General features: G+C 39.4%; 1 protein-coding gene across 4 annotated transcripts in view; it reads right to left on the reverse strand.

Moving 5' to 3' along the window:
• ADGRG6 (adhesion G protein-coupled receptor G6) overlaps positions 1-23,531 on the reverse strand; it is a 113,106-nt gene that overhangs the window by 69,291 nt on the left and 20,284 nt on the right. For all 4 annotated transcript variants that reach the window (XM_064447147.1, XM_064447145.1, XM_064447146.1 and 1 more), the window contains exon 3: positions 87-428. In XM_064447147.1, the coding sequence (XP_064303217.1) occupies positions 87-428 (342 nt within the window). The remainder of the gene's footprint in view (positions 1-86; positions 429-23,531) is intronic.

Raw genomic sequence — 23,531 nt, forward strand, 5'->3', positions numbered from 1 at the left:
TTCCTTTAGGAAATGTCATTCTAATCCTTAAAGGACATTTCCTTCTAAAATCTATAAGAGGGATGAAATGCTTTCGGTTTACTTACTTCGTACATAGCTGGCATTAAAACCTTTCTTTTGGATACTGAAGTCACTTTTAAATGACACGATCATTTCATTTCCGGTAGAGTTATAGGATAATCCTTTGGCAGTGATGCCACAAAGGTTCATTGGGCTTTCTCCATTGTCTAATGTCAGTGAATCATAAATGCAGCCCGGAGCTTCTTCAATGTCAAAATCGATAAATGTTAGTTGTATGATGAATCCATGAGGTGCTCGGATGATCCACTTGCACGCTTGGCTGTTGGGATAATCACTGGGGAAGCATGGGGAAGTGAAAACTCCAGAGGGGTCAGTTAGCACGATCCTACAGTCATAGCATCCATGAACTGGCAATAAAAACAGAGAAAGGCTGGAGGTCAGAAAGAGAAGCAACTTAACAGGGAAGTAATAATCAACACAGTAACTAAGTGTATTTCTACACAGAAAAACAGAGATGGGAGAAAGAAAGGCAGAAAAAGGCCTGGTTTCCAGTGGGCATAATGCTGGAGGAATAGTACAGCAAAAGAATATTTTACATTAAAAATCCTACACAAAAGCAATAGAAATTATACTGCCAAATTTTCATTTGTCCACACAATATATATCTGCTATGTATATTGACCTGACAAAAGTGAAGTGGTAGCAACGGTTTTTCAGAAAACAATTCAGGAAGGCAAATGAATTCTTAAACTGCAACTTCTAAAAAGGTGGCTGGTATCATTTATATTTTTTGGCTGCTGGTACGATGATGACTGGTTGCTATTCCAGCAGCTCTGTGCCATGCTGCTGTTTCCAGTGGAATATCCCTGGAACACAGCAGTACAAGAGATGGGTGGAAGAGTGGCAGAAGCTGCAGCTCTGCAGACCTCTCAAACGTTAGTCATCTGCATCTCTGACAAATGCTCTCCACATCACCCAGAGGGGTAGCGGTGAGCTACTGGCTTTTGAATCAACAGCAAATTACTGCACTCTCCCCATGCTGACTCAGCTCCGTTGACATACTTGTGGCAGTCAGGCTCTAAGAAATTCTTATCCTATTCCTCATACTCCTTTACTCACCTGCTGTGCTTACCCACAAGAATTTCAGGCTCAGTCAGTCCCCAGGGTTGCATTTCTTGTTTGGTTTACGTTTGCTCATTTATCATATGTTTACTTAGTGTATTACATGATATAATTACTGTGAACTGCCTGCTGCTAAAATCTGCAACAGTTTGTCAAAGCAGCACTGAACAAACTAGGTGGGAACTGAATATTGCCAATAGATAACCAAAGAAACTAACCGGCACATTTATGCTAAATTACTTTGCAAACATTTCATGAGGCCACGATCCTGCGTCAAGTACTACAAATATGAAAAAATACAGGACAATGTGAACAGGCATTATTAGTTGCCCAAGCTAAAAGCAACTGAAAGAGTTGTCGAGTGTAAACTACATACGGAGCAGCCATAAAATAGGAATAAACTTTCCAAAAAGCCCTTCAAGTTTCTTCCCACTGCTTGGGTCCTGATATTGTTCAGTCACATTCAAATGGACCCTGACTCTGAAGTGGCATGGCAAAAAAAGAAGCAGTTTACATCTGCAGGGAGAATTGTGAGGTGTATTTTACAGAGTTTTTATAATTTCTATTTGCAAATAATGAATTCATATGGCCCAAAGAGGTAAAGAGACAATTCATTAATTGGGCTCTCAGAGCGAAATACAGGCTGGTTCCATTAGAAAAAATCAGTGGGATGCTCATTTGTCCAAATGAGAAAAAAAAAATTGCCTTAAAGATTTGCAGGTAGCTTTGGGAAGAAGTGGCTCTCATGACATTGGAAAACTTGATCTGTGTAGTACAAAGAGGACCCTGCCAATTCTTAATTTCTCTGCAAATCTTTACAGTCAGAGGACTGTGCTCACCTGCCCTGAATCCCTGCTGTTCCATTTATTAACCAGAGAGGGAATATTTACTTATTAGTATGGTGACTATAAATCCTGCAGTTGTACAAAGAGATGACGGCTTCGTCCAGTGCGTTTTGCACAGATAGGTATCAGTTTTCAGAGAACCACCCTAGATTGAGAGAAGGCAGAACAGGTGAAGTGCACGCTAAGCCACAAGCCACTGCGGTCTCCTAGTCCAGAGCAAGTAAGCCTCTACATGTCAGAGCAGCTGTAAAACGGCCCTGGTTGGAGCTGCCTCCAGCTGGAAGGCTCAGTGATTCATGCTCCTGCCTTCGTTATTGCTAGGATGAGGGCTACAGGGGCTGAGGATTTGGCAGCATGCCACACCCACTCTCCTACTCATTCCTGCCAGAGAAATAAACGACACAGAGCTATCTGGGCAGCTGAGAACCTTCCCTGGGCACCCAGATGGACCTAAAGCCGGGACTAAGCTGTCAAGTGATGTAAATACCTGTAGGAACACGGATGTTAATGTACACTTATTCAGCCTTGGACCCCTAAAGTAAATCTGAAGGGCATTATAAAACACTGCTGAACCAGAAGAAAATATGCTATTTGTCAGTAAAAGGGTATCTCTCAAATTGGTAGAATATTACATTCAACCTGAGACTGGAAGAGTCAAATTTATCCATCAGAAAGAACACAGACATTCTTAAGAGAAGCCTAAGCTTGCCTTTATTAATTCTATTAATCACCATCAGCCTAAACAGGACTCAATTCTTCTATTTATCTCTCTTGAGTATTTATCATTGTTTCTAAGCTGTGTAAAAAAGCCCCATCAGTACACTTCACCAAAATACTTTTATCCCTGCTGCCTGTCACTGTAAATACTAAAACATAAATGTTATTGATGTTACTGGGGTTTTTTCACCCATTTAATCTTTTCACCAACATATTGTCATTTTATTATATCCATATTGTTTTGTTGGTTTTACAGAACTAACGCAAAAACACAGCCCCTAAATTTAGGTAGGAAAATAAGTGCTCAAAACTTTACATACACAGAAGAAACAGATTTGGTGAGCAAAATACTTTACTTTTTTGAAGTGGGTTGGCTCCATTTTGGCATAGTAGCTATTCTGTCCATGACTGCAATTTGAAGGAGAAATATCCTGTTTTCATGCAAATGTCCACAGTAGTAAGTAAAAAGAAAAGAAAACAAACAACGAAACTATATATAAACAGCATGGTTTTGAATGGAACTTTTTGCACAGCTTCTCATGAGACAGTTATTTTTCTATAAACACCACCTATTTTACTCATTAAAGAGAAAAATTGCTGTGGCAACCTTAGGCTGTCAGCCAAAGCTGACAGATATTTTGCAATCCTGTCGGCCCAGAGCAGTTCTGAACTGTGGATACCAAATACTTATTACAATACACACCGCAAACATTTCTACAAGTAATCTGAGAGATTTTATTGATTTTAATGGGAACAAATTTAGGTATGATATTCCTGGTCAGAAGACCCACATATGCAGAATCTGCCTGTGAAATATATTTTTTTTAATCACCCTAGACCACAGGAAATTTACTCTCTAAATACATTTTATCCAATAATAGCCTTCATCTTTTCTCCCTCTCTTTTCTTCCCCAAACCAAAATGAACACCCTCCCCATACAGTGAAATCAAGCACTTATTTTCAGCATTTACTAAATTGAAAGTTTCAGTGGGCAATTAATTTGTCTCCATCATGAGAATACCCTGGAGTATGGTTTTCCTTTCATAAGCACCTTTTTTTTTTTCCCTGCAGGACTCCTACTTCCTATAACAAAAGAATAGTTAAGTATTTAGTATGACACTTCAACACTACCCTTAAATGGAAAATTAATAAATTCCTCTGGAGTATGTTAGAGCTTTCACCAAAGTTATCTAAGTGATGCACAAATGTTAATAGACTTCAGAAGACGAATTGACTGTAGGGGAAATAGCTTTTTCCCTCCTATTGTGCCCATTTTATAAGGATGAAGTTAGGCATGGAGATAATGGGCAAAAATGGCAAAAGTTTCCATGGATTTTGGGTTCTTAATCTAAGAAATAAGAGTTCTGATTTTCCTTAACTACTTAGTATTTGTACAGGGTTTTATATGTCCAAAGCACACTATCAATGACTCTCAACTGCAGCTGGGAGAACAGTCTGCCAATCTGGCCCACTGCAGAAAATCCAAAAATGAGTACTTAGTGGCCAATGGAAAACTTTGGTCAAAGCAATTTGGCCATCTTTAATAGGAACTTATCGGTAAAGGCAGGGATAGAATCCCATTCTCATGGTTGCCAGTTTTCCTAACCATGAGACTGTTCCCTCTGTTCTATGAGTCTCTGTGCCTATTTCACATATATACCTTTTTATTTCTATGAAGAGGAAAGTACCCTATACTAGTCTTTCCTACACCATGCTGAATCATCTGAAGACTTTCCTAAAATTAAGGGGCTAAGGGAAACAGTATGTTAAAGATTGCACCATACAGAGAGACATATGCGCATGCAAACCTCATATCCTATGGAACAAAATTAAATCGCCCAGCTTTTCTGTCTACTGATTTTGTCTCTTTAGAGGCTCAGCACAGAATTCTACCATTTGAACTCATAAAGACACCTCTAGGCATTGAGGTACACAATTTGAACGTGACTTTCACAAGCCATTTGTGGGCAGCTGAAGCCACAATCAGACGCAGAGCTACAATGCTGAACTGCAGATTTGGGAAGGAAACATTCTCTATATAACCTCATACCATATGTTCCTACTTCTCTTTTTTTGATTTCTTCTTACATGACTAACATATTCCAGCACTTACCTCCAAAATCTGTGCTACTATTCATATTTTCCTCTAGCTCCTTACACTACTTCTCTCCATTGTCATCATTTTCCCCCAAAACCTCATCTTTTGCCCTGTTATACTCTGTACTTCTTTCTCAGGCCTGAGTTTTGACTTCTACCTCTGCACCTGCTTTCATTTCTGCACTTACCCAACCTTGAAGAAATGCTGGACAACAAATTTTGTTTGGCCAAGAATTTTTTTAAAAGAGCAAAAGCAATCCAGCCTGGGACACTGCCTATTTCAGCCCTAAAGACCTAAAGTTTGTGAAGCTAAGGGTCAAAAGAAAACAGGGTCTCTGGGGAAAAACATCTGCGCTTGCAAGTCCTGCTTTATCCAGTTTGTTTTCACACTGAGTTACACCTTTCTTTGGGTTTTTCTTTTTCCAGCTGGAACATGCAGCTGGCCTTCTCTACAGCATTTTCCACCTGACAGAAGTGTAAATGACTACATATGCGTAGGCAGTGGCACAGGATACCAATGATAGCCAGTGTGGCTTGAATTAACACTACTGGTATTTTTTTTAAATCCATTAAAAGGCTCCCTCATAAAAGCAAGACAGAATGCTGCTGGATGCTATTTTGGCATGAAAATTAACTCTGCTTCTCCCTGTAAAGGAGACAACTTTCATAAGAAAGTATCCTGAAATAAATCTATGTAGCTCTGGGATTGAATTTTCAGAAAGCAAAAGAAAACCATTTATGTTAACTCTAGTCTTGTTCAAGTGAACAATAAAATCTCCCCTGCCTGACAGAATTAGGCCTAAACCACAGAAAATCTTAGCTACAGTACCTAGCACTTAAGACATTAAAAAGCAGTACAGAAATATAATTTGCTTTCATGTAGACATCTGAGAACCTTCAAGCACTTTACAAACGTTTGAAAAGGCAGCACTTATAAGGATGGTCATTTTGAACTAAGAAAGAGAGAAGCACGGGGAGGTGACATGACGTAGGTACCTGCAAGCGTGTGGCGAAGGCCAAAATAGAATTGAAACTTTAAAATCATTTACTGTGACACCCCCCCACCCCCACGCCCCACAAAAATAATGCCAATTTTGACGAACATTAGGCAGGAAAAGGTCTTGCTTTATAATAAGCAATTAATTATTGGGGTCTTCTTTCTATTTCAAGGATGCCATAACAAAGATATGGCCAAACATAAGGTTAAATGTATTTATGACTCCAAATAGATGGGTGAATGAGGTCAGCTATGGGCACACCTGCAGCCCAGCAAAAGTAAGGGCCAAACCACCAAGATGTGGGTGGGATGGAATAGCTACAGAACAAACAAACCCATGTTATTCCAGTGGGACACAAACACTAAACCCAGAACAGCTATCACATGGCAAAGGCTTCAATAGTAGCTTATCTTCACTTTTTTTAAAAAAAAAATCATTTCAGACATAAAGGGGATCTGTAGATCTACAGAAATACCTATATGCAAAATGTGAATATATGAATTGCAAAGAAGTGTCACGTCATTCCCTCTGGACATAAAGTAATGCTTACTCACTTATAAGTTAGTTATAAGACCTATACAAATTTTTATGCAAAACGTAAGCACAGCACTCTTCTGAAGCCTCTGCGCACCAAACCGTGTTGTCTGCTCTCTGCACAACCCACAATTTGACCAAGATCTGTCTGAGAAAGCGCAAATGATGTGGTGTAGCAGATTTGGTTTTGCTTCTTTAATTACTTTCCAAATTGTAGAAGCTGTTTGATCTCCCCAGAGGAGCCTTATTTTGCTACAGTATGCTGGCCATGATAAAAATTACTATACACAACATATAATTTAACGTTAGCTGGTATAATAATCCTCAAATTAAACAGGCAATCCTAATTCTAATTATTAAAACATCTGAATTTAAAAAAAGAGGACAAAACCAACAAAAAAGGATTATCTCTACAAAAAGTAAGAGAGGTAAGACTCTCATCCTGATATATATAAAAGTTTGTCCCTTCACATATGATGTTACAGTGCTGGGGTCTACTGGTTGGAAATATAATTGTGAATAAATGTAAAAGTCCTCTGATTTGTAATGATAATATAGAACCATTTCTTCTTCCACATTTCTACAGCGTGCACAGCCCTAAAGTCACAAAATTCTTGAGCAAATCCTAAAATCTCACAGGTATGTTTTGGATTTAAACACGGACTTAAAGTTCAGCAACTGTTTAAAGTCCTTTTCTCCACAGTGATACCTTTGAGTCCTGTATTTGAAGCTTTAGAGTCCCATCTTCAGCCTTGCAGCCACCTCAGGACAGAACGGGAGGGAATGACTCCAGAACTGCTGCCATATGAAAATAACAGGGGAGGCACTGCACGGACCCGAGCAGTGAGGAGGGCTGTGCTCTCCTCTCTAGTTCTGACCATTTTCTTTTCCTTTTAATGAAAGGAGTAATAACTGGACCAACATACCCCAACACTCATTCTAGGACAGAGATCCATCCTCAGACACACAGTTTGCATATGAAAAGCTGGTAACCATGTGATTAAATAATTAACATGAACCATTTTACACCTGGCCTAATGTCCACAGCAATCCATACCCTTCCTTTCATTCCTTGCCAACCCACTCAGCATATTCTAGACTCGCAAAGTGCTAATTGAATCTGGGGGTAGCAAGAGGTCGATCTTTTATATCAAACTGTCACTGAAGTAGTTCCTTCCAATCTTTGAATTTCCTTCCCAAATTACTCTCTGCCTAAAGACCAGGAAAGGCAAGGTTTAATTCTAATTCAGTCATGAAAAATGTCACCATGTCAAAGCCTCTTATTCCCTGCCCTCCCCACTTAAAAAACAGAAACATCATTCCTCCGGGTAGGGTTCAAAGCCATTCCATTGCCCTTTGTTAGTAGGATGTTATATTAACCTCCACCTCTGCAAAGGCATCAGTAGCAGGCTTTGATGCTAGCCAACTTGTGTGTCGAGAAATATATTTCAGATCACCTTTAGAGGATTTAAATTTCTCCAAACACTGAACAGTTATACTGCTGGTCACTAAAATACCCGGCAGTGTAGTGTAGGTCATCAGAAAATGAAACCCAGTACAATTTAAGTAATTCTCTAAAACTTTCCTAAAATACTTACATTAATAGCTGTAGAATATATAGAATCCCCAAGAGGAAAAACATTACCAGTTTTTATGTGAAACCACCTGCACAGACTCATCAATAACATAATCAGCATAATTAAAAAAATAAAAATCTTATAAGCTTTATACGAGTGAAACTTTACATTTTTCTACTTAAAGCTGCAACACAATCAAATGCATTTTGCACAGCATGAGTATAATAAAGATGTAATTGGGAAGAATCTTTTGTGTGTGTGTTATTCTTAGTTTGCAAACGTGACTTTTTTTTTTTTGTCAATTTGTAAGAAACCACTATTTTAAGCACTATTAAAAACTCAGTCCAGACCCTCATTCTGCATCATTCCCATTGCATCATCTGCATAGTACTCCCTGTGCCCAGCAAGAATTTAAAGCCTCCATATTCCTGACTGGAAATAGCACATAACCCTGGCAGAGCCTTTTATAATTCAATGAAAGACAAGATTGTGCTCTCACAAAATAATTCAACAATTGGGTTTTGGCCACTGAAGCCAGGAGACAAAGAGAGTACTATGCCCTGGCCAGTCATATCAGCTTGCCTCACATCTTTTGCTGGTGCATTATATCCTGCAGAATACACTTTAAATGGCTGAACCGGTTGGTGCACCTAAGAATAACGACACAGTAGAAAACAAAAAAAAAATCTCCTCACAGGCTAATATGTAGACATATATGAAGGCGTAACTGTTGTCTGTAAAGTCATTTATTATTCTTGTTTCCTCTTGCTCCAAACCTTATTGCTTACCAGATTATTAACAAGTTAAATGTTTTGTAACGTGGAATTAAAACTGCTTATTTTGTCTCTTTTGTAAGACAAGAACAAGGCACTTCATTAATGAAATTTTACGTGGCAAATTGAAAACCGGTAACAGACAATATTTTCTCTTACATTACAACGTCAGCCTGTGGAACTCTAAACTGAAAAGTATCAAAGCAGGAAACACAACATTCAGAAAGCCAACAGACATTTTTCCAAGTATCTAATAAGACGTCTGAATCCCTCCAGATATATAACAACTGATGAGAGACACACCTGTGAGGAATTGCAAATCTCATAGTTTATGCTTGAAACTAATCTCAACCAACTGATCAGGAACGGTATTAACAGCTCCACTGTGATGGCGCGCATGACCCCAGGCTCCGGGACTCAGCGGCCCGTACGGCCACAGCGTGAGGCCGACCCCAGCACTGCTCCTGCCAGCCCAGCCAGCTCTTCTCCAAACCCTGCCTGGGCACGGGTCTGCAGCCACTGCAGGTCAGGGACCATTCCCAACATGCAACCTGAATGCAGCTAACCTAGTTTTTATAACCGTGTGCATTTGGGACATGGCATGAGCTGGCCTCTGAGGCAGAGAGCAGCCCTGGGCGTGTCTCATTTACTGGAATTGAGGTGGCCAGTGCATGTGTGGGAAAGGGAAAGCAGCCAGGCAAGGCAGAGCACGAGGCCCTATCTTGTGTATCTTATGTAGGAGCCAATACATCAGTTCTCACTAGTTTTGGTGGTTCAAATACTACACGTAAATCCGTACATCCTGTTTCTATCATGATAATTAAAATTATCTTTCAGGATACACTTGAAGTCAGTAACAGTAATAATGTACCAAAAAAATCAGGAAGAGTAAAGCTTAAATTTCAAGTCTGAGGTTAAGATTAGAAAAGCAGAAGTGAGAATAGTAAATTACTGACTCAGGAAGCACCTACCATGAACACAGGGCAGTAACCAGCTACTACTAAACCCAGCAGCAGAATTTTCACTAAAACCCAGCCAGCAGAAGCTGATCTGCACTTCCTCATGACATGACTGTATAACATGATCCTACACTGTGAAAGATTTTGTTACCTATTTTCTCATAAATAATTATATAAACCACTGTATGATTCTTAATCCTTTTTGTAAGGGACATAGATGGACTGGAACCTTACACTGATTTAGGTTGTACTGTTCATACACAGGCTGTTGAGACTTTGGACAGGACATTTCAGGGAACTGATCTCTTGACTTCAAGACTAGCATCCTAACCAGCCCTCAAACTGAGTCATCCAAGTATTGCCATTATCAGCATTTGTTATAAGCCAGATCTCCAAAACATTATGATAGCCCTGGAAAGATCAGAGCTGATGCTTTTCATTCTCTCAGAGTGGGATGCTAGCATGATACAGAGACCATTGTAAATTCAGCATGTTTCCAGATATCCTATATCACCCAGACCCCATTTTATGCTGGAATTCAGTACGTATTTATTTCTGTTGGGTTACCATTACCACTGAAAGCTCTGACCTCTCTTGATCGCTGTAGCACAAATATCCTACCTCCTGACAGCAACTGACTTTATCACAGCAGTGACTCCAGCAGGTTTTGATTGATCTGGGAAATTGAGGGAACCAGCTACAATAGAAGAAAATATGTTCAGAGCCAGGGTGGGGGCCCTGCACTGCCTGTTTCCCCTTAGTTGTTTGGGTTTGTGCCAATGAAAATGGAAGTGGAAACAAACACACTGACTGGGTAAATCTGCCCTGACCCATATGAGTGGAGTTCACACTGTCGACAAAGTTATGGATTTCCCCCAGAGGGAGGGGGTAATGTGAAAATCCTGTGTTACACCCATTGTAACTTAAGAATATTTTCATTGGCATTCCTGTGATAATCTTATAAAAATAACAGAATTGACTCTCAAGTTTTGGCCTGCGTTGGATTTTTTTTTTTCCACAAAGTAGCAGAAGTTTGGGACAAAGAGTGGTATTGACACTTCAGTTTAGATATAAACTAGTAAGTATATAGGCTAGTACAATAAGCACATAAGCTAACACACATGTCAGTAAAGAGAAGATTATGTTAGGAAAGAGACAGGGTGGGAACACTTAAGTTTTCTGTAAGGTTACTCCATGTAACATAATGGCTTCAAACTGAGATCTACATATCACACTCCATCACAAATCATGCTGAGGTTTACAAAAGGAATGGTCATCATAAATGTCTTATTTTTGTCCACTCCAGCAAGAAGTTCTGGCACCTGGCTCCTAGGTGTTCAGCTGCTGCGTTGTTACAAAAAGTATCATAACCTCAGCTGGAGTAAACCCACGAGCACAGCTAGCTTCCACACAACTATATGAGGCTGTACAAGCTGAGGAGCTGTATGGCTAAATAATTTCTTGGGTGTCATTCGTGCAGGCAAGTCTCGTGCTTGGCTGGGAGGCTGTTCAAAAAAAATGAATGGGAAAACTGCTGACAATCTTTTAGTGAGGCATGGTTTGTAAGAATTTGAGATCCCACCAAACTGCACAGACACTGGTTAAAATCATGTTGTATCTGGGCACAGGTCACGTTCTTAGTAAAACTCAGTCATACAGATGCATACAAGAAACACATTTCCTCTACATATACACTGGACACAGACTAAAGACATTGTTAGGATGAAATTTCTGGGTAACAGAATATTTTGTGCAGTGAAAGTAGAAAATACTGCCTCTTCACTGGGTGCTTTACCCAACAAACCCAACACACACCCAATATCCAAAGCAGTTTCAGTTTGACTCATGATGCATTCAGCATCTTTGCTTATAAGGGGACAGTTCAACTGCAGAGTTTTCTTTCTGAGGCTGCAATATTGGAATGCCTTTTCTGGCTGCTACTGTCAGTATCCAGAATAATCATCATTCTTAACTCATATGAAGGCCTCTAGAAAACACAAGGTAGGGGGGTTATTGACTGCTAGTCAGTGATATCCTTCAAGCTTTGTGTGTTTATAGGCCAAATTTGGGGTCTAGAAGTTTTTTTTTAGAATTTATTAGCCATCCCCGAAAATCTGCTCTTAAGGGAGTGGATCTCTTGCAGTAGATGTTAAAACTATGACTTGACGGTATTTAACAAGATACAGAAATTATGCACAACTACTTTACACTGGAATTCACTGTTCTAACACAATACCAAGGCATTCTAGACATACTGGGAAACACTGACTCAAACGCGATTTCATACAGAACCTTTGAGTCATTTTTAGGGTTTTACTACCTGTCCTTTCTACCAGTTTTCAAAGTATCTATTTCAATACGATTTGGGCTATTTATATTTCAGTACTTTAGTATTTTCCGGGTCCTTTCAGTAAGCTATTAAAAAAATAGATGCTGTCAGTAATATATCTGTCTCATCTCACCTATAAGAAGGAGCAATTTAAGTAAAAATATTTGTGATTTTTTAACATCACGAAATAAAGAGTTTTTCTACTACACAGAGAAATATTCTCTTCTATTCCATCATAGAAAATTAGTCATGCTTTGACCTTCCAAAGACAATAGCATATTCAGTGTTAACACTTACTATTCAACCAGTTCTGCCCAGAGCAAACTGAAAAGATGTTCTGAATAATGATAACAGGTATTTTCTTGTACATTATTAATGGAGGGGTCAGGAGACTGGAAAGGGATCAGGGCCCCTCTCCTACTGAAGCTTTCACCTCTCATACTTCATTCAGGAATCTCCTGGAAACGGTGAAGCTACACAAGTAAAAGTGATATTACAAATTACTTCTCAACAGTTTGCATTGCTAAGAACAGAATAATGCTGTGTACGATATGGCAAACAAATATCTACTGGGGGCATGTGTGTACATTTTTGACCTTTAGTGTTACTTTGACATCCTTAGTGCTGGTTTTGCTCTATATTCTCCATCAAGCCATTCATTGTAACTTGAATAATTTCAGTGATACAGCATCTAGAACTGCTTTCTTATTGTTATGTTTTTATCAGATGTAAAGATGGAAGGGAATGGCATAGCTACCTCAGAACAGTAATTCCTTCACTGCTGTGTTACTAATTTCCACTCCTGGATTGTTGGTGTGTTTCTGCTTTACATAACAGCAGAAAATAAAATGTTATGAATGCAGACAGTGAAGTCTTATATTAAACAGTCAAGTGTCTCCCTACTGCTTCCATTAAGCTTACCATGACTGATCTTTGTGTGCCTACACCTGAACCTTTGTTTTTGCCAGTCTGGGCTATGGTGATTTATTTTTCTAACCTCCATCCAATTCTCCAACAGCTCTAGGGCACTGAACTCCCACTGCATCAATCAAGAAGTTGCCCTACACATATTTCAGTGCTTTTTCCAACTTTATCAGCTTCTTCTCCCAGTTCCCTAGAGAAGAATATTCCATGGATGAATGAGCTTCCCAGTTAGGAATTTGATTCTGATCAGACTACGTGTATTTAACTCCTTGAGGATGCACAGTGTGCACCCCACTTCTCTTTTTGCCTCTTGAAAAGAAGAATCACTGAAAGCAAGAAAACAAATTCGCAATTATCAAATCAGAAATAAATAACTGATCTAACTGTGTCTTTCTCATCAACTATGACCACTTAACACATAAAACCCAGAAAATATTCTCTCTTTAGCACGGAAACTATGATAGGTTTGACTAAGCTTGGCTTGAAAACCTCTGTGTTAGGTTTCGAAATGCTTTATCTCGTTTTTATTATTTGTCTACTCTGCATCTTAATGAACAGGCTTCCAGATATCGATGTGGTGTTTTTAACATGTCTGCTACGAAGCTAAGCTGGTCTCTGTGTTCAGAACATATATCACATGTAAATTATGCAATACTGGACTGCTTCAGCTCTCAGATACCAGGTGAATTCAATTCTTCACTGAAAGAGGAATTCTGAAAATAGACTTATATCTTATTTCCCCGAATCAAAATCAGCAAGTTATTCGGCTTATTATAAGAACAAAACCACTTTCTTAGTCTTAACAGAACTTGCTTCATGCAAAGGAACTTACTCTATTTTCTGCAACAGTTCTGCAGTCATCAGCATTATTTGGAAACAGCATCTAAAACACTTGCCACTTAATGGAAACTGCAGAGTTTTACAATTGACTTGCTCTGTAATTTCTGAAACCAGACCAAGCCAATCAACCAAAGGAAACCTCTTTCATGAATCTGTTATTTACATATAAAGCAGACAGGAAAAAGCCATTTTGTTAACTCTGGAGACACAGTTTAAGGAGGTTTTAAAAGATTAGGAAGCATAATGACAGGTGCACAGTGTTCCTTGAAATGAGACAGGAAGTGAGTACGAGACAGAACTTTATGGCATCATCCTTCTATAAAACTAAATGGACAAACTGTTCTCTCTTAATAATGACTATACACTAATATTTACAACCACATATTGTACCTTTACTTGACCTTTAACACACTGTACTGAATTAATTGCCTTAACTATTCAATTAATGACAGCCAATCCCTGGTTTGCTCCCACATTCCGAGACAGTTTTTTAAAATATTTTCCTGAAATATTAATCTCTGCAGTTGTTTTGTATCCAACAAAGCCTTGAAGTTCAAGCAAGCCAACATATGTCATCATCTCAAAACTTAACATCCTCACCTTTTAATTTTTCAGCTCATGTTTCTAGCAAAACCCACCCTCAGAGAACACCAATGACAGCGGGGCTCTCACTTCTTAACACTGTTTCCAACACTGCTTCCAACACTGAATATTTCATCTGTTCTCAAGGAAAGCTTATTTCAAAGCACAGTTAAAAAGATATATTCTTCTTAAGAGCTAGAGTCCACTTAGCAATTTTTTCTGTCTTTGCACCTGAAATATGAACTGATATGAAAGTATCTGTTAAGATCTGCCATCAGTATTGAATATCTAGACAGAATATCTGGACCCCTCTGAGGATCAAACCCAGTCTGACTGTAGGTTTACTACTGCTGAAATTTTCAAAGACTTCAGGATGGTACGTCCTGGGCTTTCCAGTGATGGAGCCTCACTGACATCTGAAAATAAAACAGGCTTAATAAAAAGAGCAAATACAGAAGGGACGCTAATCAAACTCTTATATTGAACACCTGACTCTCTGAAGTTATAAGCGTGCTCACAATTACCAGTGCTTTCCCATTACTTACCTTTGATTATAGTTTTTAATTGCAATTACTCGATTCTGTAAATACTCAAAATCTTGAAGTTCATGCTACTGTAACTTTTGAGCTAGCATTCGATCAAGCAATGGTGCAAGCCCAGAGGCATAAACATACCAGCATGGAGAGTATAAGCCTACTTCTCACAAAGAGGGAGGCGTATTTTGCCTCCTGAATGTAGATTTATTTTGCAGTAACAGTCAATAACAGCAGTTTGAAGCACACAGTTAAAAGACAGTATATTTTTACCTGTGACTACAGGTTTGTGATTATGCAGAGTTAACTGCAAACTTTGGAGGGAGAAGGCAAGAGAAATACCTGTGTCATGACATAGAATGATGAACAGAAAAAGCAACTTGCCATGTATGACTATTAATTAAAAAAGCAACAAAATATAAAGCATGTGCCAATTGCTATGGCACATGCAATTATGTTACCAGTATGACTGTTCACAATGCATTAAGTGGAGCAGCAAGGTATTTAAACTTACCTCATACAATAAATAGAATAAAGCCGTGTTCTTGGGGTTCGTTCTTTTTTTTTTTTTTTGCCTAACTTCTTCACATATGCTGTGTAAACTACTAAACTGCAAACTGTAAGCTTGGTTCACAAATGAACCCATCAATTAATTTTATCTCAGCTCTTTCAGGACTTATCTCAATGATCATTTCCCTGCATTAAAAATTCACTTCAGGGGCTAATGAAGCATATCAGTAAAGTGTTCAAAAGCAGTCTGAGGAGACTGGTGTGAACAGTATCTGCCTCCCACACCCGTGTCCTATCATCTGGTCAAGTACAGAGTTAGGGTGAACTCTATTCACTAGTTGTCCACCCAGATGTTCTAGATATTTTATCGGAAGTCCAGATAAACACCTAAAATGTTAATTCAGGGTAATAAATTTCAAATTTGAAGAAGATATGTTTAAACATATTAAAGAAATAACATACATAAAATATATTTCTTTCTCTTTATTTGAGTTTGATATTCTCTGCTTACTAGAAGCTTTTTTCCTTTCGTGGTCCTTGGCCAGGCCATCCAGTTTTAGGCTTCATCCAAAACTCTCTAACTCAAAGAAATATTCTCACTGTTTGCAGTGGGATTTGGATCAAATCCTATAGACTCAAACAGGGAAACTGGAGTTGACATTAAGGGAACGCAGAGGATAATCTGACTGCTGGTCATGTACAGTTTCTGAAACAGAAACAAATGACCTACTTTACTATCTTCACACACAAAGTTCAACAGAAATAAAGCTGCTTAAGGTGAAGACCTTAGGCATGGCAATTTTTTTTTTACATGGAAAGCATACTACCTATGAATGGTTATAATACCTGATCAGAAATAAGCAGGAAACAGCGTGGAGAAAGTTCTTATTATTTCACAAATCTACAGTGTTAGTTTTGAATTCAAGGTGGTCCCTACCAGGCATGCAGAACGAATAGAAAATCTGCACAAACAAGAAGTAATCTGACAAATGGTTCCAACAATGTCGCCCTAGGTCCCTCTAGTATCTATCTGGATGCAGAAAGTAATAAAAATTGTAAGATAATGAAGCAGATCACAGAACATTTCCAGAGGGAAAGAAAAACATAAATGCAAGGCCTAATCTGGGCAATATATTACCTTCACAGAGGTAGTGCCAGAAAAGACAAGAAGTAGCCTAAAAGCATAGAACTAACCATTGTTTGGTGAGTCCTCGCTGTAACACAGAGTCACAATAGGAAAGCTACAGACATGGAAAATAAGGTAAGGCACACCGTAACACCACTTTGCTTCCTAAATGATCGTATCATTGTACTTACACAAGGGTGGGACAGAAAAAGGCAGTCAGAGCCTGGTGAAAAAACAGTGAGGGCTATACCTGGCCCTCCCTTTCTCTTAATAGCATCTTTTCTGAATGTGATATACTGTATCCTGAGAGCAAGGATATTCCAATACGTCCATCAGGCCACCCTATGGGTAGGAATTAGGAAGAGGCATAGTAATGCTGCAGTGCATAGGTTGGAATCCCCTGTACAGACCGGCTAAAACACAGCTCAGCATACTTAACAAGTTGGTAAGTGTTCCTTGCCATGCCGCGGTGAGATTTTTTTAGTGGGCATATTTCACTCATGCAGGAGAAGAATGAGTCATGAATTATTTCATAACAGTTCTGCAGAAATTAGTCCAACATCATGACTGTGGGAGAACTAAGCTGGACAGGCTGTCAGAGCACTGAGGAACAAGGAGAGTCCAAAACCATCATTAAGAAGCACAGAGTAGAGGATAGAGTCTGTGTAAACAGGAAATAAAGGAAGTCTTGCATTTCACCCTGACCACAGTGTCTAATTGCCATGGATAAGAAAAATTAAACAATTCCTTTCACACTACCTACGTGCATAACCAAGTAGTCATTGTGTTCTGCAAGCTGTCATGTTGACTTAAATTCACCTTGCTACAGTGCTGTGACAGCATTATTTCTTCAACACAAGTCAGTGACTAAGCCTAGAACTACGGTAGACTCCCATGGCAAGAATGGCAGAATATTTAGGCAGATCATCTGAGCTTTATTTTGATTTATGACAGATCCACTTTGTTAAGAATAGGTCTTTACTCAAGAGTTTAGACTCCTGAAAATAAGTAGCATAGGAATAACTATATGGAAATCTTATTTCCAAAAAAAGAGAAAGAAAAATTAAGAAATCTCCTTCAAAAAAATTATTGTGCAAGATAATATCAAATAAGTCACTCCAGGTAAATCAAACCATTTCATTGTTATTGCCTTCAAAACTTCTAGGAAACCTTTTTTTAAATATTGAAGTAAATTCAAAACAATGACTCAAAACTTTGCTTTGAATTTGCAAAGCAGTGTTTTTTCTCCATCATCAAAACATTCCAGCTAGAATTTTTATCCTGTCACTTTTCTTTAAAATTGATACACTTTTTAGTTTCAACAAAAACAATATATTCGGAGAAAAAAAAAGAAATCAGTCTGATTTAATAACAACTCCATTCCTTATCCAAACAGTCTTCCAGGAATGCTGCTATTTTCTTAAGTGTTACTGTGCGGTAAACTCCGTAGTGAGACAGAGTGCTGGAGATCCATCTGTAGTCTGAAAACTCTGCAGGGGTGCTAGATTGCTCTCCTGTGACTCTTGTAACTGCAGGGGTTTCTTCATCCAGGCAGTTCCCATCCCCTCCTGCATCTAGTCTCAAGGCTACTCAGCCAGAACGGCAAAAACAGACTCTGACAGTACTAATAGCAATTATAGCATTTTATAGCTTGTGATAATTGAGTCATCATGATCAGGCTGCAACAACTATGAGAAGGAAAATTCTTATAATAGCTCCGATGGTAACTGCTTGCATATTTTCTTTAGTCGGGTCTGAATCAGTTATGAAAGTGGCAGAGCACTGCTTGATAGTCTGGCTAGGACACAGCTGGGCAAAATGCCTTCCCTCCAGATGAGGAAGGACTACAGTGCTGAACAGATCCATTCAGCTACACATTCCTACCTATGCAATGTCACAGAAACAAAAGGTTGAGGTAATCCTGATCTATACAGCCATAGAACTGTGACCGCATCTTCCAGTATTGAATCACATGCTGCACTACATGGCAGAAATGGTGGCAGGCTAAACACCTTTTTGGCTCATCTGGGAAATCTGCTCCAGCCTGAACTCTAAACTTAACTAAAATGAAGTGCCAGCAGCAATTTAAGCAGTTTTTAGTTACGGAAATGGCAGAGGGTTGTTTGTAAGTAATCGGGCAACTCCTAGATTCACCACCAGGTATGACTTGCAAACGTTTGCCAGAAGTGTCTTCTTTCATTTATAACTAGACAGACAATTGCTTCTTTTCTTTTCAAACTTCTTGGTTGTGCTACCTCTGAGGATAACTCTACCAACAAAACAAACGCAAAATGATAACAGAGACAAAAATATGAATACCATAGCCTAAAACAGTCAGTCATGCAAACTTTCCAAATGGGACAAATCATCAAAAATAAACACCACCACGCTTACATTCAATCTTCTCAGTAGAGTAAGAATGACCTTATTTTGCCTGTCTATGATGGGCCTGTCTGTGAAGGGCTGTGATGAAGCAGCTCCAGCAAACTATAAGGGCTCGAGTGGGTTAAGTGATGCAGGTGTGATGAAAAATTGCCATGAGAGGTCTGAAAAGCCAGCCTTGCAACACCTACTGCTTTTATCAGTACAAGGTGTCACTGCTGCTGCTTGCAGCGGTCATTCCACCTCCTCCAGCATGAACCACACATTCACATCCCTTCCTTAATGACAGCGAGGCCACCATGGGCCATATGTAGCAGGAGTACAGCTGCTATGTTGCCTATAGCAGAATTCTGCTCTAAGCAACTCTCTGCCCTGCCTGAAGCCGGTCCTCATCCCAGGACTGTCTCTCCAAGATTAACCAAAGGCCTAGTTTCATTTCAAAAGCCAAAGCAGGAGCTATAATGGGAAATCACCTCATTCTGGTTGTAATCCATGACTCTTAGCACAGATGCAATGTGAAATTTATTATTTCATGGCAAATGACCGTGATAATAAGAAAACAGTAGTTTCAGTATAGATATTTCTTAACCTCAAGGTCAGAGTGATGGTAAACATTGTAGAGGACATATACTATGGAAAACAGGTATATTAGAAATGTGCTACAATAAGCAGAAGTACATGATTTGTCTCCTTTTTGACACTTAAAGTGGTAAAATATAACTTTAGAATAGAAATGTAGAAAAAACATTCTAGACAAGATACTAGGCAGGTATAAAGAGATATACTTCTACTGACTTCTTGCCCATCAGACCATCCTTGTACACCAGTAACATCATCAATTTTAAAAGAATTATAGGAAGTTCTAGCTATGACTCATGCCCACTACCTGTATACATATCTCTCTGTTATTTTGTAAAGTGGAATGTATGAAAAGCTACTGTTCCAGTTGTAATGCTGATAGCCCAAAAGAGTTTAAAAGCCTAATAGTTTAAATACATTAAATAATGTGGGTATTCTCATTCACACTATTTTGTCTTATACTTAAATCTGATTTAAACCAATTTTGTTACTCCCTGCAAACTTTGCTATTTCATTTACAGGTTACAAGCTTTCCTGTTCTGAAAAAAACAACTACTTTACAGGAAGTAATAGTATCAGAAGTTTCTTGGGATTTGGGTTTACTCAAACACACAAAACTAGCACCACAGTGTTATCTGCCACTTAGAACTGACTGCTGCATGGTCTTTCAAACAGAAAGGTTTAAAAACCTCTGATCTCTGAACTAGCTGATTTCTGAGCTGCCCATCAATAAGAAATAACCTATTCTACTTACTTGACCATATCTGAGTTGATATGAGAGTATGCAGAAGTGCTCCATCCTTTTAGGGAGAGGTAGGACTGTTAGTCCCATGACTACCAGATCTGCACCGAGCAGAGTAACAGGTTTGTCTCTACATTTGTGAGACAGAACGTAGAGCATATAGGGTGAATTGCAGACTATCTTGGTTCTTTCTGCATTTTAGTTTATTCCTGCCTCTTCTGCATTTCAGAAGAAAGCAGAAATTCATGCTTTCTTTTCCCACGATGGTTCTTTTCTCCTCTTCACAGTCTGAGGGAGCATTATATGAAAAACAGACTTCTGATTTCTTCCTCAAGATGGTCAAACTGTGGTCTAGCTATTTGCTGCAACTGAAAAGGTTCTTCTGCAAATGTTCACAGTTGTGAGCCACGAGAGTGGCTCTAGGACAAAATTATAATGAGAAACTACCACTCAGGTGAGCTGCTCAAACCTTTCATTACATTTTAATAAAACACTAGAAGTACTGCTCAGTCCTTTCCACTGCTTGTCAACATGATCAAACATATCCTGTTATTTTCAAGCCCATTTCTGCAAGATGCAGTCTTAGTCTGGAGCACTGGAACAGCAGTGTAATTACAAGTCATACATCCTAAAGACTTGCTAATAACATTAACACCTGTAAAGGTTGTCAGTAACTGGTAGTCAGGTAAAACTGGTTTACTACAATTTTCTTTTTCTCACTGAGCAGACCAGTGCCTCGGCTACCACAAGGGATCTGTGGTATAAGAAATGCTAGAATTAGTGGACACCTGGATAAATAGAATCAATTTGGGAGAGTCAACATGACTTCTGTAAAGTGACATTTTGTCTTACAAACCTCTTGGAGTTCTCTGCAGGGTTGTCATGCTATGCGGGTGAATGTGACCCAGCTGACACATTTCACTTGGATATCCAGAAATTTCTGCCGAAGACTTTTACTAAAGGCTTTAAAGGAAACTAAGCAGTCATTACATAATAAGAAAGGTTCTGGCCCAGATAAATAACTGGTTAAGAGGCAGGGCGTAAGAGCCAATGTGAAGCTGTAAAAAGGCAAGAAAATCACCAGCAGAGTTCCACATGGGTCTTTGCTGGGATCCACATTACTTAACATATCCAGAAAGTATCTGGAAAAGCAGAAGAAGAGCTTACTGATGATAGAAAGCTACTCCAGATAGTAGATACCTTGAAGGCAAACTGTCAAGAACTGAAAAATCAGTCTCTTACAAGACAGAGTGACTAAGCAATAAAACAACAAATAAAATTCAATGTAGATAAGCGTGACAGTACTCTGAGTGCACTAAAAGCCCTTAATTGGCTTTCGGTTCTTGCTGGACATATGCTGTAGGAGTTATCTGTCTCTGGCCTTGTCACTGGCTGCTGCTGACTTGACTCCCTGGATGGATCTTGGACCTGGTTCATTGCCTCATCCTGTTTGCTAGCCTGGCTCAGATGTGGTAGGACTGTACCCAGTCAGCAAGGGCCCTGTCTGCTCTGGGGTCACCGTGGCTCCCAGATCCTCCCCAGTCAGGGGCCACCCAGCTCCTTCTGCTCCCAGCTGTCTGATAGCCCAGGACACGTGTGGGTGTCCCAGCCTGGGCTTAAATGAAGCCCTAGAGCCACAGGCAGAGGATACCTGGGTGGGGGTCCTGGGTGGAGATGGTCAGGGCAAGCAAGGGACTAGTCCAGTACTCTTCAAGCTGGAAAAGAGACAATGCAATGGAGATCTGACAAAGGTCTACAAAAGGTCTGTGGGTGACAGGGAAAAGGGACGGAGGGAATATCTGCTCACTGTCTTCACTTGGTGGCCCCTTGTTATAGAAACCAGGTTCAAAGTAAGGAGAACAAGGTGGTGGTTCATGCAGCAGGAAGTGGACATGTGGCACTCCCTGCCTGACTGCGGATGTGCAAGTTCAAAGGGAGAGTGGGCAACTAGTTGGCAGAAATCCATTGCAGACTACTGAACGGGCAAGCCACACCAGCCTCAGTGAGATTTTCATTCCCCAAATTGAAACAGTTAAAGACTGGGAGAGTTTTGAAGGGAAGCATCATATATGTAGGCCTTGTTTTAACTCTTCTGTTCCAGGTGCCCATCTATGAACACTGGGTTGCTTGGACCCCTGGCTTAAACCAGTACCAGAGCTACTTCTGCTCCAAGGGCAGATGGGCATCAGCACCTTGTCCATGGTTACAGGAAAATTAAATTATTTGATCACTTGTAATGCAAAAACTGCCACAGTTATTAATTGGAAGACTCATTTGTCCTACCACTAGCTACATGTCTGCAGAGTAAGAAAAAAAACAACCTTAGCTCTAAAGGAAATCCTTTTTCAAATCTGATGTCTTAAGGATTACAAGCCTTGTTCTTTTTGAGGATGTTGGCACCAAAGGCACTAAGGAAGCAGGGAGATGCTTGGCACTGCATGCCAGTTGCAGCCTTTCATCTAGCAGAAGATCTTCACATCAAAGATATCCTACCCTTGACTAAATATATTTATTTACTTGCTTATTTTATTTATTGCTGAAGAAGTAGGCAACATCCCACAAAGCTCTGGGCACCCTGCCATTACTTCAGATACACAGAAAGATTTTATGCATTTCAGAGAACCCCACTCCCTAGCACAATGCCACCTTCATTCAAACCTCAGTCCACACAGGACCTACTCATACAGACTCCAACATTCCCCAAGTGCTCCTCCAGAAACTAACACTGCAGAAGTAAAAGCCTTAATGCCTCCTCTCTAGATAGACGCCTTCTTGTCTCTCTTCTGCCAAGTGTAACATTGAATCCTCTGTTTCAAATGCAAAGTGTTTTGTTTTCTTTTTCCAGAAGGATGCTACAAATGAACCATCAATAAACTAAAAATTACAGCACCTTAAAAAAAAAAAAAACAAAGGGAGAAAAAAAACCCAAAACAAAACCCCTGTGCACAGTATTGCCTTGGAAAGAATACTGGAGAAGATGGAGAAAGGATATATTTCAAATGTGTAACCAGAAATCCCCTTGAAATTATGGATGGAATGAAAAATTGAAGGACCAAGGGGGGAAAACCTTACAAGTGATACTAGGATGTAGGAAGTACTACAACATAATACCTCTGTTCCTTTTTTCTTTTTCGTTATGAAATACTATGTTCTGGTGTTACATAGGTCGTACAGAACCAGGGTGCTATTGTTCTAACTGCTGGGTCATTCAAAGGCCACAATAAATAATTAAAATAAAAGGAGAGTTGTTCTATTCCTAAGTTAATTGCTTCACAGTGAAGTGGCTTGATTACTCCAATGACTGTCAACCTCAGCTTCCTTAAAAAGTCTCAGAAATATT

This window comes from Phalacrocorax carbo, chromosome 3, assembly GCF_963921805.1.
Source record: "Phalacrocorax carbo chromosome 3, bPhaCar2.1, whole genome shotgun sequence".
NCBI classification, from domain to species: domain Eukaryota; kingdom Metazoa; phylum Chordata; class Aves; order Suliformes; family Phalacrocoracidae; genus Phalacrocorax; species Phalacrocorax carbo.